Here is a 20,020-nt window from a genome sequence, read left to right on the forward strand (position 1 = left end):
GAAATATATTCAGCTTCGGCTGTGGATAGAGCTACTGTGGCTTGTTTTTTGCTTGACCACATGTTAAGTGAGCTTCCAAGGAAGCAACATATTCTGGAGGTGCTCCTTCTATCCACCCGATCTCCCGCATAATCTATATCACAAAATCCTACTGCACAAAAGTCATTAGATTTAGGATACCACAAGCCATATTCACATGTTTCCTTAATATATCTAATGATTCGTTTAACGGCTGAAAGATGGGATTCTTTTGGGTGAGATTGAAATCTTGAACATACACCCACACTTTGAACAATATCCGATCTATAGGAGGTAAGATACATTAGTGAACCTATCATTCCTCTATACCGTGTTTCATCCACATCTTTGCCATCATCATCTTTTTCAAGTTTAGTGTTTAGATGCATTGGTGTTCCCATAGGTTTGGAATTTTCTAGGCCAAATTTCTTGATTAATTCCTTAGCATACTTTCCTTGGTGAATGAAAGTGCCACTAGGAGTTTGTTTAATTTGGAGACCAAGAAATAATGTTAGTTCTCCCATTAAACTCATTTCAAACTCACTAGTCATGAGTTTTCTAAACTCTTCACACAAGGATTCATTGGCCGATTCAAACACTATATCATCAAGATAAACTTGAACAACAAGAATATCATCATTAGATACTTTAATAAATAAAGTAGTATCGGTGGCACCCATTTGAAAGTAATTTTCCAATAAAAAGGCACTAAACCTTTCATACCAAGCTCTTAGAGCTTGCCTAAGGCCATAAAGGACCTTTGAAAGTTTGAAAACATGATTTGGAAATTCTTTATCTTCAAAATCGGGGGGTTGAGCCACAAACACTTCTCTATCTATAAAGCAATTAAGGACAGCACATTTGACATCCATTTGGAACATTTTAAAACCTTTATGGGCAGCAAAGGCAAGAAGCAACCTAATTGCTTCCATTCTTACTACCGGAGCAAAAGACTCATCAAAATCTATACCCTCTTCTTGATCGTAACCTTGGGCCACTAATCTAGCCTTGTTACGAACAACCTTACCATCCTCACCTAGTTTATTTTTGAAAACCCACTTAGTAGCTGTTACCTTCTTACCATTCGGATGAGGTACTAGTGTCCAAACCTCATTCTTGTCAAATTGGGCTAGCTCTTCTTGCATGGCTTTGACCCATGAGGGGTCTTGAAGAGCTTGTTTCACATTGTTAGGCTCCATTTGGGACAAGAGAGCAAAATTGCTTTGTTCGGCTTGCTTCTTAGATGAGGATCTTGTGGTTACTCCTTGTGAAGGGTCACCTATGATAAAATCATGAGGATAACCTCTCATAGACTTCCACTCTCTTGGTTTTTGGAGTAAGGTTGAGCTTTGATGAGCTTTAGTAGCTTGTTCTGTTCCAGATTCTCTTACTGTCTCAAGAGACAAAATAGAAATATCTCCTCCATCCTGATGAGACAAATTTGAGAGGACAGATTTTTCATTTGGGACAGATTTAGGATTTTCTTCACTGGCTTCCTTGTTAATAGCATCTTCACAATCTGTATCATCTTCCACCACAACACTGGGAATTGAATTAGTATCTTAAAAAGAAACGTGTATGGATTCCTCTATGATTCTATGTTCTTTGAGGTAAATTCTATAAGCTTTGCTAGTGGTGGAGTATCCAACAAACATTCCCTTATAGGATTTTGGATCAAATTTACCAAGGTTTTCTTTATTGTTAAGTACAAAGTATTTGCATCCAAATATGTGGAAATACTTAAGATTATGAGGGGTTCCTTTCCATAGCTCATAAGGAGTTTTCTTTAACCATTTTCTAATAATAGTCCTATTCAAAATATAACAAGCTGTATTTACAGCTTCAGCCCATAGAAATTTTGGAACCTCATTTTCACATAGCATAGCCCTAGTCATTTCTTGAAGACTTCTATTCCTTCTTTCAACCACCCCATTTTGTCTAGGGGTTCTAGGACATGAAAAGTTATGAACAATTCCAAAATCATCACAAAATTTTTCAAAGTCTTGATTTTCAAATTCTTTTCCGTGATCACTTCTTAAGTGGGCAATTTTCAAATCTTTTTCATTTTGAATTCTTTTGCAAAGAGTTGAGAAAGCATGGAAAGCATCATTCTTATGAGAAAGAAAAAGTACCTAACCGAATCTAGAGTAGTCATCCACCACCACCAATCCATAATGTTTACCTCCTAGACTTTGAGTTCTTGTTGGATCAAAAAGATCAATATGTAACATTTCCAATGGCCTCTTGGTTGAAATTCCATCTTTTGGCTTAAAAGAGAATTTTACTTGTTTGCCTAATCGGCAAGCATCACAAGTAATATCCTTATCAAATTTAATATCTGGAATTCCTCTTACCAAGTTTTTCTTAACAAGCTTAGAAATTTGGTACATGCTTGCATGATCCAATTTCTTATGCCAAAGCCATTTTTCAGATTCAAGTGATGTAAAGCATGTTACTTTTTGATCTTTTAATTCCTCAAGAGTCAATCCATACACATTGTTATACCTTTTAGCTTCAAACAAAATATCTCCAGTTTTTTCACAAATAACTAAACAAACCAATTTCCTAAAAATGACTTCATATCCAAGATCACATAATTGACTTACACTTAGCAAGTTGTGTTTCAAACCATCAACAGGAAAAACATCATTTATAAAAGAAGAAAAACCTTTACCAACTTTTTCAATGGCCACTATCTTTCCTTTGTCATCATCACCGAAAGTGACAAACCCTCCATCATATTCATCAAACTTAATGAATAAGGTTGCCTTTCCGATCATATGCCTAGAGCATCCACTATCCATGTACCACATATTGTCCTTTCGCTTGGATGCTAGGCAAACCTACAAAATGAGCTCAAGTAACCTTAGGTATCCAAATCTTCTTGGATCCTTTCATGTTAAATCATCTTCTTTGTTCCAAGCCATTGTAATCACAAACAACTTTACAAACTTTGTTTCCAATCATTCTTTCAATGAAAAAACATTGAATGGGAAAATGACTACTCTGATTGCAAAATCTGCAAAACCTTGGAGTTGCTGTTTTGTTGAAGCTTGTTGGGTTTTGAAACCTTGTATCATTAGAAGATGAAGCCATGTTTTCAAAAGAAGGTTTCTCAATAGATTTGAAAATTTTATGAAAACCCAAGCCAACTTTATCATAAAGAGATTTTTGACTAGCCAAGATTTGATTTAGATTTTCAGAACTTTGAATGAACTTGGCTAAGTCTTCTTTAAGCTTTCTTATCTCTTTATGCAGCCAATCATTTTCTTCAAGGTAATTCAGATTTGCAGTCACAGAATGGTAAAATTCACAGCTTTTAAGTTGAGCTTTTAACTGCTTGTTTTCTTCAACAAGTTCAATAGTGGTTTCAGCTTCCCTTAATTTATCTTTAAGAAAACCATTTTCAGCTTTAAAAATAGTAATTTGTGACTCAAGATCTTGGTTTTCAAGCAAGAAGCATCTAATTTTTTCAGAAAGATAATCAATCATGAGATGAAGATCTTCAGTGTTAGGGTTATTAAATACTACTTGTTCAACGTGATCTGCTATAAGGCACGGTTGAGACTTCGTGTCTGATTCTTCATCATCTTCTGAGTCGATTTCTAAGTCTTCCCAAGAAGCCATCATTCCTTTCTTCTTTCCCTTCTTCGGCTTCTCCTCCTTCTTCAACTTACGGCAATCAGATTTGAAATGCCCAGTCTCCTTGCAGTTGTAGCAGATCACTTTGCTGAAGTCTTTCTTTTGTTTCCTTGAGCTGCTTCATTGTTTCTTTCCTTCAGTTTCACCATTTTTCTGAATTTTTTGGCAAACAAAACAAATTTATTTTCAGAGGAATTATCACTGGATTCATCATCCAGGGAGTTAGAAACAGATGTAAGAGTTATTCCTTTTCTTTTTGAATCTTTTTTCAAATAAGTGTTTTCAAAAGCAAGTAGATTTCCTCTCAAGTCATCATATGTCATAGAATCAAGGCCACTACTCTCAGATATTATTAATGCCTTAGTTTTTCACTCTTTTGTGAGACTTCTCAAAACTCTCCTCACAAGCACAGATTCAGAATACTTGATCCCATAGCATCCAAGCCAACAATGATGATGTTGAATCTTTCAAACATTTCATCTATTGATTCTCCTTCCTTCATTGAGAACATTTCATATTCTCTATTCAACATATCTATCCTGGTCTTCTTCACTATGGTGGTTCCTTCATGAGTGACTTGAAGTTTATCCCAAATTTTCTTTGTCGTTGTGCATTATGATACCCGTCGGTATTCCTCGAAGCTGATTGCACAGTTGAGCAAGTTGATAGTTTTGGCGTTGAGCTCCACCTTTTTCCTGTCTTCTTCGATCCAACTGGCTTCGGCTTTAAGAGAGACTACTCCTTCAGCACTTGTGGTGGTTGGAAATTGAAGACCCTCCAGGATGATCTTCCAGATTCTGTAATCTACTGCTTGCACAAAAATCTTCATTCTTTCCTTCCAATAGGTGTAGTTCTTCCCATTGAAAAGAGGAGGTCTGCTGCTTGACTGTCCTTCTGTCAGATTGTAGGACACCAAGTTTGAGCCACTGTTTTTTGCCATCTGGATCTTTTCTCCAAGTTGCAAAGCTTGATCTCTTTGAGACCAAGCTCTGATACCAATTGATGCTAATCAGTGGCTAAGAGAAAGGGGGAGTTGAATCTTAGCCCCTTTTTGCTGAGTTATACTTGTTGTCTGGTAGAATGCCTTGAGAAAATATTTTTGCTTTTTGTCTCGTACCCAGCCAAGAGACTTTTTCTTTTTGTCTCGTAACCAGGCAAGAGATATTTTTTAGTTTTGTCTCCAATGCAGCAGAAATAGAAATGGAGTAAAAGAGAGAGAAAATCACACCAAGATGTATCCTGGTTCAGTTGCTAAATGCAATGCAGCCTACGTCCAGTCTCCATCACAACAATGATGGAATTTTACTATAATCATCTTTGATTACAAACACCAATTTTTCCTAGGAATTACCCTTCCTATCTGGGACAAATCCAAAATTTAACCCGAATCTTGAATTTGACTTGGTCACCTACCAAGCTTTCAACTGCTAAGTGCTAACCCAACTTGCAAGGGGATTCCCACAGAATCATGAAACACAACACAGATGTACAAAGGACCTCTAGGACATTCATGGCTTTTTCTTTTAATTTTGTATACTTTGCCTTTTTCTGCTCTATGGCTTTTTCATACAAGTCTCACTGTTTGCCTTTTTCTATGAGACTTAAGACAGACAAAACTAAATAGAAAAATATAACACGAAACACATTGAAGGAGAAGAACTTCTGTTAGTTTAGATAGCTATGAGAACTCTGTGCTTTCACTCTTTTCTCCTTGCTTCAAACCCTGGCTGTTCTCCCTTATTTATAGAAGGAAAAGCCTCCAAGGTTGAAACTGTTGAATCGAGCTAATCTTCTTCTTCTTTAACAAAACCGGTTCGGCCAAAGAAAGAAGAGAGATAACCAAATACAAAAACCAACATGCAATTACCTCTGTGTCATCCCTTCTCAGCAAGATTCATCAATCCGGACCTTCCATCTTGACTTGCTCCCCAAGAAGGATTCCTGACCCTTGATGAGTCCTTGATGCTTGACAGCTCCTCCTGCTCTTATCTTCTGCCTCTTCCTCCACGTAGCTACAGTAGCTACCTCCTGTGGTGGTTGATCAAAAGTAGAGACGAGCCATGCTTCCAAGGGATCTTCTTCTCTGACCGAGTTAGATCTTCTTCTATTTTTGGGTATGGAGAGCTTGAGACTTCCTCACCACTTCTTACCATAAGTGGCAAAGATATCAGCCACACCCTACTGTGGATTTTCTTTTTTCCAACGCCATCATCACAATGGCTTCATGCTTGCTCCTAGCTTCTTCTTCTTTCTTCTAATAACTTGTTTTTGCTTCCATCTTTCCTGATGGATCTGACCGAATCTAAAGAGAGAGAAGAGAATGTAGAAAAAAGAAAAGCTATGGAAGTAATGTGTGATATCAAATAAAATCAACTAAAATTAACTTCCCATGCTTTTTGCCTAGTAACATGTAAACTTCAATTAATGCCATCATATCACTTTGCTTTTTCTCTTTCATGTTTCCAAGGCAATTAATGCAAGTTAAATGAATTTTGAAATCCATCAAAAGAGAGAAAGTGGTATCCATTGAAATCATGCAGCAAATTAATTAAAGAAATGAATTTCATCATGTTAAATGAGTAAAGAAAACATTGTGCCCCATTTCCTTTTGACTTCGGATCATCCACTTTGTTAGGCCTCAAAATTTGTTTTTCCTGGCCCAACAAGCATAACAATAATTCAGCCACTTAATTTTAAACAATTTTGCACAAGGCTGAAAATTATCAATATGTTGGGCTTTTTTGTTGCTTAAACCCAATGACCAAAATCCTGCATACAAAAATAGAAATTATTAATCAATTAATTTGAAACTGAAGTTAAATAATTTCTTAAATAATATTTTAATAATATTTGATCATCATCATATTAAATTAGAGTTTTTCAAACTCATCAGATTATAATTGGGAGTTCTAGAATTGCCTTTGACTTTTCCAGGACATTACATGTTAGATATTTGGGTACTGTTACCATGCTGAGAACCTCCGGTTCTCACTCATACGAATTTTGTGGTTTTTAGATGTAGGACGTGAGGCTCCTCGCTGAGACATGTTGGAGACTTCTATTTTGGCGAAGATCCTTAGCTCTCGGAATTTTATTTTGATCTTATATACTTGCTTAGATACTTATATTCTCCATTGTATATATATATTTTGTATTGACTCCTCTTAGAGGCTATTTTGGAGAAATAGGTTCTGTATATTGTCTTTCGGGTTTTGTTTTGAATAGTTCCTTTATATATGTATGTATACTTCTATGCTCGGGCTGGTTCTCTTCGCAAAGCGAGTTCTGAGTCTTGATATCTGTATTTTTGGCACTCTCTTGTATATCTTATCATGTTAGCTTATTCTATATTTGTTTCATTCACGTTATCGATCGGAGTATTATGCTTTTCGTATTAATGGTTTTGATTTACCCTTTTTCTTCAAAAGCTCCTAATTATAAACCTTTTTACACTATTATATATACTAAATTTTATTTTTAGAGGTCGAATACCTCGCCACCTCTATTTAATAACTTAAGTATAAGACTATGTGTAATAGGGTGTTACATTAAATTTCATAAACGAACATGTACCCAATCAAAAGAGGCAAACTCATGAATTATATAATTAATAATGCATATATAAGCAGCATCTCTCTCGCACACACACAACTTCAACTTCTATTATAGAACCTTCGTTGTTACTATTGTTGTTATTGTTTTTATATAAATTGGAATTGCATAAGAAGCCTTACATGCTTATAAGGTTCACCTTTTTGGTTACACAAACGAATCGAACGAATGCCTTGTCTTAACTCAGAAACAGGCAAACATGTTTGTCCTCCAAAATCATTCTTTCCTTTGAAGTCATGTTCGACCACTTTGATGTATAAGAGTGCCAATTCCGGAACCGTTAATGGGAAGATAAATTCTTGGTTCCATACAGGTACCCACTCATCTTCAATTGTCATTGTTTCTTTTATACTTTCATCTGCTCGGACACCATAGATACGAAGCTGCACCATAAACTTAATGTATTAGCACTTAACCCTAAAAGTTAGGCTAATTAATTAGATTGGAGGTTTTATTTGTTATTCTTAAAATTGGTCAAATGTAGTCACCAAAAAAAATTGGTCAAATGTTTTAAAAATTATTTTAAATTTTTTTTGTTTCAATTTTGTTTTAAAATTTTTTTATTTATATTAAATATATCTTTATAAATTTTTAACAGCTAAATTTTTAAAAAATTTAAGACTAATCTAACAATAATACATACTAAATATATCTGATTTGTTTATGTTAAAAGTTATTCTTATAAAATTATTTAGTTATAATTTTTTGTTTAGAAATTAATGGTTAACGATAAATTTAATACAAATAAAAAAATTTTAGAATAAAATTAAAATAAAATAAAATTTAAAAATATTTTTAAAAATTTTTAATAAATTTAAGAATAAAAATTATATTTTACCCTTTCTATTATTTATTATATTGAACAAGAGAATGTTGGACGTGGCATTTGTTTCACTCAATGAGAAAATACGAAGAGTCAACATTTTTTAAAATCACCCAACAATTGTGAAGAGACAATGTGCTCTTCTTCTTCGACCGCTCTCTATCTGCATCTCAACACCCTTTCTTCCTCTACCTCTCAAATTAAATGTTCTGTTGTTTTAAATTTTGAATGTTCACTAAGATATGTTGAGAATTTTTGGATGTATCTTACGTTTAGAATTTTTTTTTAATTTTGGATGTTTAAACTAAATAAATAATTTCATAGATTGTTATTCTATTTTTAGATGTTATTTTTAGTGGAATTTTAGATATTTTTCTGGTGTGTTTTTTAATGTTTATTTGAATGTTATTATGAATTAAAAATAAAATTTTAAAAAAGTTAATTAATATTGATCGATAACTAACTAGTTTCATAGTTATTATATAATGGATGTAATAACTTAATTATTTCAGAAAACTAGGTCAAGAAAACCTATATTTATAATTATTCCCAAGGTGTATAGACATTTAATATAACTTCAGACTTCAGAGTGCGTGACTCTATCTGATACGATGCTAATTGATGAAATATATATACATTTGTTTTGTGGTTTATGATCTGGACAATTCTAGGTTAAAGAGATGTTTGTGTGAAAAAAAAATAAAGAGAAGTGTATAATTTATTTTAAAAAAATCAATAAAAATAAAATTACATATTCTCATAAATAAATATTTAATTTTTTATCAAAAAGAATCTTCATCTTTTCGCTATATCTCTGGTCCAATTTTTATCATTTTTTTTTTTTAGTTTCTAAACAATATATAATATTTATTTACCTCTACACTGAAGTCAGGAGGAGAATATAAATCAAAGTGTGTTGGGGAAAATTCTGAACGCCAACCTTCACCCATGTACACCATAACCTGCTTATTAATATCATCGATAATAAAAATTAGAGGTGGTTAAATAATTATAGAAAGCACAAAAAATGTTGAATAAAACTGTAGATTTAATAATTCAATGACCTGCAGATTTTTTTTAGGTAGTCTAAATGCACTAGGATCAAAGACCTCGTTCTCATCCAACAAGATATTTGGTTTCTTGACATAGCCACACCCACCATTTGCTCTGAACATTCCTTCCATCATCCTAAGCAAGTGCCCATGTCCCTGGAAAAAAATATTGTGCGTACATGTACAAAAGCATAATAACAAAATTCATGTTTTGTGATTATAATTTTGCAAATAATGAAGAAAAATTGGAAATTAATTGTAACCTGCATATTAAAGGCTACCATCTGAGCTCCATGCATCCATCCAACCATGGGGTTGTAATTAGATGAGTCCACACGCGTGCCCCTTGGATATATTCTAAGCAAATTCTTTTGGGTGAATCTGAAAGCATATTTACGGATTAACATCTTTATTTAACGATATAATTAAAGTTTTATATTCAAGAAAAATCATAAGAAAAGTGTTATTCACCACCTGACAATTTCTGTTGCCCTTGTTTTAGCAATTTCCTCAAGCTGGTCCTCGCTCAAGCTTAGACGCCTTACTTTTTCATGACTAATGAACAAATTCCCTGACCCACCTTTTGGTTTCCCCGCATGAATTGAGATTAAATCTCTGTATTCTAGAGAATTATCCTCTTCATCCTCACTCTCCTCTTTCTCTTCATCTCCATTTTTATCCTTGTCATATGAATTATATCGCATCTGAAAAAATATAAAAGATATCAAAAAAATAAAAATTTTTCAATATATAATTTCAAATATAAAATAATTTTATATTACATCAATAAAGATAATTATTTTTTGATAAATTTTATCTTATATCTAACGTTATGTTAATAAAAATAACTATATCTTATATTAATTATCTAAAATAATAATATAAATATAAAATGTTTTAAACGGTTCAGTGCATAAGATAAAATTAGTAAAATGATATTTCTGAAAGTCAAATGGAATATTTAACGTACCATATAGTTGACTTCAGATGATCTTTCTTCGTTGTGCTCTTGATCTTCTTCAGGAGTTTCTGGTGGTTTGGTTGAAATTAGAATCTTTTCCTTCAATGATTCTGGAGATGGGAACTTATTCATAATGTGTTGTGAAGAAGGGCGATACAGCATGTCCCCAAATATGCCATTCACCATCTACATACATTTCAAATCTATTTCCACTTAAACATATTAAATAAGAAAAATATTATCTATACATAATAATATTTGTGAGACACGACATTGATACAGCTATAGTATTGGATAAAATATAGACTCTATTTGCTGTGAGTCTCAATTTAATATTATAGTTAAATAATAACAAAAAATATTAATACCTTGGCAACTTTAGCTTGGAGAGGTGGAGTTATATGGTCTTCAAAAGTTATAACAACAGGATACTTAGAAGCATAAAATGCATATTCTTTAATTGCTTTCAAACAAGCTCTCAGTTTCACCGGACTAGTTAGAGTCCTGTAATAATATACAGCTCCAAATAAACACTAATATTAATCATAATTATATATGAATGAAAAGTAAAGGAAATTGCATACCTTCCATGACGAACTTCAACAGAATTACCAGTGGAGTTAGGCCACAAATCAAGTTCGATGACTCTAACACCTTTCTTGAGTGCCTTTATAATTGGGGCGGTGCTGCTATTACTACTAAATTGATTACCTGTTAAGTAGGAGTTATGGCCCGTGTATAAGAAATAATGGGCCAGTGGGCTTCTCATGTCATGACCAACCTGGATCATAGATCATAAATTGTTAGGAAGAATAATGAAAATAATAAGAAAAAACATTATTGATACACCAAACAAAATAAAATTATTATTATTAAGTAATTGTTTATTTAAATTATTTTTTAATTAACAAAACAAAAAAACACGTGTTTAGTTGTTAAGAAAATACTAATGTGAAAACAGTATTTATTATAAAGGTTATTAACGTAGCGGAATTGTAAAAGAATAAATCATAGAAACTATTTACCTATTAAATAAGTTTGAGTCAATTCGTCACGAGTAACTAACTAAAATTAAAAAGAAAAAGTATAGAGAGCCAATGAAATATCTGTACAATATATACAATGGGAGTTTAGGAATTTTCGATTCAGTAGGATATCAGATATTTATTATTTCTGGTACTCCAATGATTATTTTAGATAGTATGAGTATATTGTGTTTGAGAAATTAGTAATATTTTATTCTGAATATTCATTTTTTAACTCATATTAGGCCAAATAAATAACTCATTATACACATTGTACAAATACTCCATTAACTCTCGAGTAGGATTCAATTAAAAAATAACCCACTAAAATTGAGAAAACGGATTAACCCGGTAAATGTTAATTTGACTCAACTTGTATAAATTATCGAATTTAATATATTCGCTTTTTAGTAATTAAGAAAAATAGATAAATTTTAGCATTTTAAACTAATTTATATTCAGACAAGTAAAAAATTTTATGATATATTTATATATTTTCATACTAAAGTAATTAAAATTTAAAGTGTAGTTAAAAGCATGTATATTATTTACCTGAAGAAGAGGGGCATTATCATCACCTAAGAGATAGCGAAAGAATGCATCAAGATGAAAGCCTTTCCTTTGGAACAAGAAGAGATGCTTGTGACTATCAAATATAGCTTGAGCCTTGTGTTTTGTATCATCACAATCCCTTTCTCCTTGGAACCGAACCAAGAATCTGTAGAGCCCATCAACACTCATCACCGTGCCATTGTTGTTTTCCGAGAACTTCTCGAAGATACTTCGGATTTCCTCTGGCGGTTCCGACACCTTAAGCTTGAATATCCTCTTGAAACAGAAGCACACTTGGAAGTGTTGTTGGTGTTTCGGTTTTCTCCAAGAGCTAGATCCCAAACTAGTTCCTGATGAAGCCATTATTGTTATTGTTTAATTTAATCTACAGAAAAGATGGAAACAAGTTTGAGGTTTTTAATCTGTCAGGAATTGTTGAATTGCTTAGTGTAAAGTGAGAATTTATACTATTGCAATATGTGCAAAAAAGCATTTGTTTTTGTTTAACTTTATCTCTTTAAGCAAGGAAGAGATTGCTTGAAGATGGTTATAATACAAGGATCACAAATTAAATTAAATTAGAAGCATGGACTTGTATTAATTGTATGTACAACATGATTTTTTTTAAACCAACAGTTATATATATACAATTAGGGATGAAAATATACTACTAGACAAATATATTTGCGTTAAATTTGGCTAATATATGTATACAACAATTCATTGTTGAATGACGGATTTTTAAATAAAGTTCAAATTTTTAATAGATTAATTTTTAATTTGTCAGATTAAAAGATAGTAAGATACCATAAAAAAAATAAAAAAATACGATTAAAAAAATATAGGAAATATAATATTTTTGGGACAATAATTATAATATAATAATTATTTCAAATTAGAAATGACGACCATTTAGTAAAAAAAAATTACGATAATTTATATAATGTAAACTTAAAATTAATATTTAAGTTCCGAAATATTTTATGGTATACAAATTGGTCAAACTAAAAAATTAATTATTCTTATAAATCTAAATCATCCATAAAAATCAGAAAATATACGAAAAAAATATGCTTATGCAGTGCTATACTCTAAGAAATGTTCAAATAACAACTATTAAATTTATATATGATTAAATAAAATTATAAACAACATTTCGTAGAGATAAATGTCATCTACAAATGCATAACTTGTTAGGATAGCCTCTTTAATAAATGGTCGCAAATTCAAGTCTAGTTTATATAATAATTTAATATTGAATAAGACAATTTTTTTTAGTAGAGAATCTCAAATAGTTGAATGTAACTACTTATAGTCTTATACTAAGAAGAGTAAAATGATTTAAAAAACCAAAAAAGAAAAGAAAAGAACACTGTTTCTTTGCGGCCACGCTTAGTAAAAACTTAAAAATGTACAACATAACAACAAGAACATCATATTCATATCCCTGCAGTTTTTCCTGATTCCTAGTTCATATATCCAGTTGATACTGCAATACTAGACTTTTTTTTTTTTTTTAATTCTACTACAAATATAAAAGATTATATTTAAAGTTTGATTATAATTTCAATTTTTCACACATGGATTATTTTAGATCACCTTTCGTTTGAACTTATTTGACTTTCAGTAATTTATGTTAGCTTGGGGTGACTTATTAAAATTCTTTTAATTTTAACACTAGTGTTTTTATTTATAACGGTTAGAATTTTACTTATAAAAAATAGCGTCACTTAAACCAATTAAGATTTTATCTTCAAACTCAATTTGGGTTATTATTTGATCCAATTCCATGGGAAGTGTATAGATAACTAATATAGAAACCCTCTCTAGGGGCAATAATTTTATCTTCAAACTTAAAGTTAGGAATATTCATTGTAATGCAGGGGTAAAGCTAGCTACTTGAAGTAAGATAAACATTCACATTGAGTACATAGGTGAAAAAGGGATTTGACATCTCATAGCAAAACAAATTTGAAGCAAACCCTCACTTGTGGGTCAATTTGGAGGCTGTTTTAACTTGGGAAATATTATTTAATGTTCAAAATTACATTTTTAGAAATTATAATCCAAAAATATTGATTTATCAACAAAAAAAGAATGTAGAATAATATACATTAATAACACTAGAATTCGTCGTCGATTTCATCATATTGAGGCTAATCAATCACATTACAACTCAACATCCCATCAAAATTCATCATTACATTGGGACTAAAGCTCACATTGATATCCTTCTTCGGATTCTAAAAATCTTATGTTAACATACTGAGTCTATTATTTTTATTTATCGTTCCATTTTTTATATTTCTATTTCGTAACTCTTTTTTGCTAGTGTCGGCCATGGCAAGAGAAATGCACCTAAAAAAGGTTAATGCTCAAGCTCAGTTAACAAAAAAGACCTTCGGTTAGCGATCATGTGCCTCTCATGATTTATTACATCGACATAATTGTCCTCTTGGAAAAACAAAACTAAGAAAAATAATTCCTTTTCATCAAATGTGTGAATCAAACCCATACATAATTAAACTATCAAACAAGTCAATTGTAGCATTTTTCATTTTTACATTAAAATGAAAAAAAAAATCATAAGTACAAAACAATATCTTAGATGAACTCAAATCGCATGAGAAGCCTAACTGAGTTGTACTTCTCCCCTTTGCGGTCATAGAGTGGAACTGCACGGATCCCTTGCTTTAGTTCAGCAACTGGTAAGCAAGTTTGGCCTGCAAAATCATCCGTTTCAGACATGTCATATTCATGCACTTCAACTCTCAGCAATGCAAGTTCTGGAACTCTTAAAGGGAATGTGAATTCTTCTTCCCAAGTAGGTATCCAATTATCTTCTATGATCTTTGTTTTCTTCATTATCTGATCGGCTGGCGCCCCAGCTATACCAACCTGCAAGTAAAGAATGTGAAAAATGATTTATCCTCTTAATCTATCCTTCAAAACATGCTCCTAATTACTAAAGAGAGAAAGAGAATACATTAAATTCCACTATTTGAAGAAAAATGATTGAATGAATACATCTGTTTTTTCTTTTAATTTGGTATTAGAATGATGAGTAGGAAGATTATTAGAAGACTATATCATTACCCTAAGAAGATTGCATCAACACTCATGTACTTTCTGTCAATATTACATAGAATATTTTCTATCTTGAGATTAGCTAATATATACTAGCTTACACAAATAACACAAACATGTTACACAATCAATATTGCTAAAATATAACAAAGGACAACCAACATTGGTTTATAAGGAGTTATACTCTAAACCAAGGATAATAGGGCAGCTTAATGCGCAAGTGTCCTAGATATATATATATATAAAGTTTGGCGAGGGTAAATCCGTGCAGCTTTTACCCGTCACAAGCAGAGATCCTATTTCGAAAACTAAAATATGTGAACTTCAAGTCACAAGATAGCATCTTTCGAATCGCAGGCTTACCCTGAAGTTGAGGACAAATAAAAAGAAAGAAAAGAAAAATTCTCACCCTAGCATAAAAATCTGGCGGAGAATAAGTGTCGAAATGAGTTTGTTTAAAGTCCATACGCCATCCATCTCCAAGATATACTTTCACCTATCCAATGAGATTAAATTAAAAACAATATGAAAATTGCACATTGCTAACTTTTGTGTTTCTTACAGTTTGATAGAATCCTTACCTTTAGAGTTTTTCTCACTGGCAAATCATATTTTGGATTGAATACCTCATTATTTGGACCTACATTCATAAGAAACTCTGGCTTTTTCACATAGCCACATCCTCCGTTGGATCTAAACATTCCATGCATCAACCATAAATTTCTGCCATATCCCTGCGATCAGAACCAACGATCAGTCTAATGTTTACAGTTTATAGAGTTTTATAGCTTGAAGAATGAGACAATATGAAAGGAAAGGATTGATCAATCAATCAATACGAATCAAAAAACATTGTAAGTCAAAATTTACAAAACAAACAAACTAGTAAAAATTAAACATAAAAAATTCTAAGACTCAAAAGCGCATTTTATATGTCATGATCCAGAATAAAGGACAGAAAATGGAACCAAAATTAAAACCTGCATGTTGAATGCAACCATTTGAGCACCATGCATCCAGCCAATCATTGGCTTGTAGTTAGAGGAATTGAACCTTGTACCCTTGGGGTACACCCTCAAAAAGTTCTTCTGGGTGAATCTGTTATACAAAATCGAAATCCTTATAGTCATATTGTTGAAGAATTTTCTGGAAATTGGAATAGAAGTAGCAGATCATTTGAATATAATGGTAGAATATTACTCATATTTGTAAAGAAACCTTATATTACTCTTACCTAATAAGATCAGTTCCAAGTGACTCAGTAGCCTTTTCAAGAGCTTGTTCACTTAAGCTAAGTCGTCTAACTTTATCATTTTCAACTTTTAATGCGTCCTTCAGAGTAGTACCCTTCGGTTTTCCAGCATGAATAGCGATGAGATGCTTATAACTAGGAGCTTCAGATGAGCATAACTCATGAGCTAAATCATCGACGGCATCATCTTCGCTGTGTTGATTTGGATCAGAATCACCCTATAAGGAAATAGAATTAAGTCTTAGAAGACATAAGGAAATGGAGATTGGTGTATTGACAAAATGGAGAACACTTTAAAAGTGTGATTCCAAGCTCACCACATCATTTTCATTTTGATTTTTTGTTGAGACCTCCTTCCCCCATTCATCGTCATCAGAATCCTTTGATTTTTCTAATTTAAAGGAATTATTCTCCTTGACAGTTTCAGCGTACTCCTTTGGAGGCTTTGTTGAGATCAAGATCCGACCCTTCAATTCTTCAGGGGAAGGAAACTCTTTCAGAGTTTCATGATTTGGACAAAACAACATATCTCCAAATGTTTTAGTAAGCATCTAACATCAAAATAGCATTATGATTCAGTTCAAAAGCTAGATCAAACACAGTGACTTACTCCTTTAAGACATTAAATATTACCTGAGCAACCTTAGCTTGAAGGTCTGGTGTAAGATGGTCTTCCAGTGTTATTATGACTGGGTATGGAGATGCAGCGAAAGCATGTTCTTTAATTGATTTCAAACATTTAATTAACTCAACAGGAGTTGTCAATGTCCTATATAAACAGGTTTAAGGTACTTAGGAATCTTCTAGAAACCATATTTATGAAATTATGCATACAAATTTGGAATCAAGTATCAACTACTAGCTATATATATATATATATATATAATAGTTCCAAAGACAATATCTTGTTTGACCTTCTATTTAACCTTTTTACTCTTAATAAGGAGAATGCTCACCATGAGCTTCCATAGCCACACCAATGAATTTCTCAAAGGGAAAGAGATCAGAATGCAAATTTCATTTATGCATTAAACTTTCATCCTCACATCATCCCATGATATAGATGCATAGCCAAAGGATACATCAAGAGTAACAATGCTTTGCTCTGTCAAAAAAATTGAATACCTTCCATGCAAAACAAGCACATCATCTTTTGTGGAATTGGGCCATATATCAAGTTCCACCACTCTAACGCCCCGATTCAAGGCCTTTATAATGGGCACATCACTGCAATCGCTGCTTAGTTGATTTCCAGTGAGATAGGAGTTGTGGCCAGTGTATATAAAATAGTGGGACAATGGAGCCGACATATCCTGATTAACCTAAACAATGGCAAAATCTAGATGTTAAACCTTGTTATAGTGTTGAATTCTTCACATAATAAACCACATTGCTAATGAAAGTACGAGACTCTTCATTCCTGCAATGAAACTTGCATTGTTCATGAAATAAAGATTTTCTCTGTATCATTGCGTTAATTAACATGTCTTTCCCATCTAATTGCCAATTAAATCAAGGTATCATAAGCACAATAATGCAGTGAAGAATTGCATTTCAATTTCCTTCCTTCGTCTTGAATAATGATAATAATATAGTATAACAATTAATTAAGAGAAAAATGCTAGCCAGAGTTTTGCCAAATTGTCATACAACTAGTTCAATTCAATCATCATTCTTATTTTTCACTGAATTTTGAGTGGTAATAAAGGAGAGCTAGAACACCTGATCATGTATGAGTTTTCCTGATTCTAGAAAAAACGACAAAAAAGAAAAAAAAGTAGCAACTAGATCCAATCCAAAGCTTTCATTTTCAACCAAAATAGTCAGCAAACACTGCTCCAGTCTAAAAAAGAAGAAAAAATAAATCAGCAAAACACTGCTAAAATGTGCTTAGTCACGAGTCAAACAAATATCAAACGTCGAGAATTCACTTAAATTTCCCGAAACTCAAGTTTGATACCTTAGATCCGATGGGAGGGTTGAACTCAGTGGAGAAGAGGAAGTAATGGAAATCATCGACTGTGAGGTTGTGCCTTGCGAACTTGGTTATATGGTGGCGCTTATGGAGAACTTGCTCCACCACGTTCTGGTGCTCAATGAGGGACACGTCATCACCTTGAACCTCGGCCAAGAAGCGGCGGAAGTTGTCCGGCGTCATGTGGGCCCCGCCGTCGGAGTATTTCTGAAAAAGCTCCTTGACGTCGGAGGGCGGCTCGGCCTCCGCCACCTTGAATCGCCGCTGGAAGCACACGCACACGCGGTAGCTCCCCATTGTCTTTAATTTGTTTATAGTGCTTCTACTCTTTCAGGAAGAGAGTTGAAAAGACAATGTGAATTATTTCCAGCCATTTTATGTGTATAAAATATAAATCATGGACTTGTAATGTATCAATAGGAAAATTTTTCTTGTTTGACTTGGGAGAATCTAGGTCGTCTTTTTGTCTTCTTATATTGGTAGTGCATTGTTGTAGTACTAGTTTATAACATAATTTAATCATGCACTTAATGTGAATAATTTTGCATAGTATATGCCACTTTATTTATGTGAGATGAGATGTCATATAATTGAAGGAAAAGGAGAGGGTTGTCCCACGAGCGCATAGTTGTTAAAACCGAACCGGTAATCAAATCGGTTAAATTACTGATTTATTAGTTTATTGATTCAATCGATAAGTTATTGGTTCAATTGGTAAAACTACTCTCACATAAATAAAAAATAAAAAAATAGTCAAAAACTTAAAATTAAAATTTGAAATACATATTTTTACTAACATTTTAAGATAGTTAAGTCAAATTCTATAAATAACTAATACAAAGATAAACATATAATTAGTTCATACTACTATATAATATCTTAATTAGATACAATAAGAATAACAATCTATAAATTATATCCAAAGAATAATTTCAAGGTCTAAATATTTTTATATAAATAAATAATTATATAAATTTATTTTTTTCAGAATAAATAATTTTATTTTATTTTTTTATTCATTATCATTTTTTATTTTAAAATTAATTAATTTGTACTTTAATTAAAAAATGAGTTAAGTATTTCCATGTTTATATATATATATATATATATATATATATATATATATATATATAGTTAGAAAGAATTGATATATATTTTAAAAAGCATTTAAAACGCTAAAGAAACGGGAGGCCAAGTTGACAACCACTGCTTGCAATACATTTTTTCTAATTTCACAACCTGCATGCTGACGTCATCGGCACGCAGGTTGACCATTGACCGCGTTGTTGACCGGACTGATTCGATTATGAACCGTGTCGGTTTTGACCGGTTTGATCGGTTCATACCGGTTTTGACCGGTTCATTTTCTTAGGCGGTTAGAATATTAAACCGAACCGGTACAAAGTCCGGTTCGTCAATTTTCTGGTCGAACCGACCGGTCCGGTCCGTTTTTACAACTATGAACTGGCCCTTTTTTTTGTTGGTAGGGAAATAAAAGTAGTGATATACTCTAATATTATAATTTTTGGTAGGGGTGAGTATGAGTAGTGGGTACTCGATTATCCGTATAAATCCGAACCGAACCTGTTAGAGTTAAATATACATTTTTTGTTTTATGTTGGTCAATCTTTTTGTTTACTTTGAAGCAATTCTGTTTTTCAATTTTTAAAATTATACATTCTTAGACCTTTGTTGTTCAATTTTTTAAATTATACATTTTTAGACCTTTGTTGTATGTTAAACTACTTTAAAGGCTTCTTTTTAGAGTAATAATTTTTCTTCATGCGAGTTTGAGTGTGAAGAATTGTGATCCTCAAGATTTTTCTTATTGAAAATACACTGACGTGGGATAATGATATGATGGAATTTACTTATATATTTTTATCAATGTCGTTTAGTGCTCATTAAAATCTACTTTGACTTGCTTTTAAATATTAGTGGAATGTTACTCTTATGTAAAAGCGTATCCTAGATTTGATTTTGAACTGAGGATCTTCTATAAGCTGATTTTAATTTTTAAC

General features: G+C 32.3%; 2 protein-coding genes across 2 annotated transcripts; both read right to left on the reverse strand.

The window, feature by feature from the left end:
• Positions 1–7,306: 7,306 nt before the first annotated feature.
• LOC130941819 (phosphoinositide phospholipase C 2-like) lies at positions 7,307–12,092 on the reverse strand. Its single transcript, XM_057870417.1, has 9 exons — positions 11,686–12,092; positions 10,693–10,889; positions 10,477–10,612; positions 10,118–10,294; positions 9,622–9,851; positions 9,411–9,528; positions 9,160–9,303; positions 8,971–9,057; positions 7,307–7,655 (listed from the first exon to the last, which is right to left on the reverse strand). Exons 1-9 carry the CDS (start codon positions 12,046–12,048, stop codon positions 7,362–7,364), a joined length of 1,746 nt encoding a protein of 581 aa, XP_057726400.1. The 5' UTR covers positions 12,049–12,092; the 3' UTR covers positions 7,307–7,361.
• Positions 12,093–14,075: 1,983 nt separating this feature from the next.
• LOC130939153 (phosphoinositide phospholipase C 4-like) lies at positions 14,076–18,389 on the reverse strand. The gene is made up of 9 exons (XM_057867255.1): positions 17,985–18,389; positions 17,150–17,346; positions 16,658–16,793; positions 16,342–16,575; positions 16,007–16,242; positions 15,753–15,870; positions 15,354–15,506; positions 15,182–15,268; positions 14,076–14,583 (listed from the first exon to the last, which is right to left on the reverse strand). The coding sequence occupies exons 1-9, from the start codon at positions 18,294–18,296 to the stop codon at positions 14,290–14,292; spliced, it is 1,767 nt and encodes a 588-aa protein (XP_057723238.1). The 5' UTR covers positions 18,297–18,389; the 3' UTR covers positions 14,076–14,289.
• Between the last annotated feature and the right edge of the window lie 1,631 nt (positions 18,390–20,020).

The sequence above is a fragment of the Arachis stenosperma genome, chromosome 7 (genome assembly GCF_014773155.1).
Source record: "Arachis stenosperma cultivar V10309 chromosome 7, arast.V10309.gnm1.PFL2, whole genome shotgun sequence".
Lineage (NCBI taxonomy): Eukaryota > Viridiplantae > Streptophyta > Magnoliopsida > Fabales > Fabaceae > Arachis > Arachis stenosperma.

Coding starts and splice junctions, on each gene's coding strand:
- LOC130941819 (XM_057870417.1), bottom strand. CDS start 12,048: ATGGCTTCATCAGGAACTAGTTTGGGATCTAGCTCTTGGAGAAAACCG. Junction 10,295..10,476: donor TCCAAGCTAAAGTTGCCAAG/GTATTAATATTT, acceptor AAATGTATGTAG/ATGGTGAATGGCATATTTGG. Junction 9,058..9,159: donor TACCTAAAAAAAATCTGCAG/GTCATTGAATTA, acceptor ATTAATAAGCAG/GTTATGGTGTACATGGGTGA.
- LOC130939153 (XM_057867255.1), bottom strand. CDS start 18,296: ATGGGGAGCTACCGCGTGTGCGTGTGCTTCCAGCGGCGATTCAAGGTG. Junction 16,576..16,657: donor TTCAAGCTAAGGTTGCTCAG/GTAATATTTAAT, acceptor TTTTGATGTTAG/ATGCTTACTAAAACATTTGG. Junction 15,507..15,752: donor TGGTTGCATTCAACATGCAG/GTTTTAATTTTG, acceptor TTCTGATCGCAG/GGATATGGCAGAAATTTATG.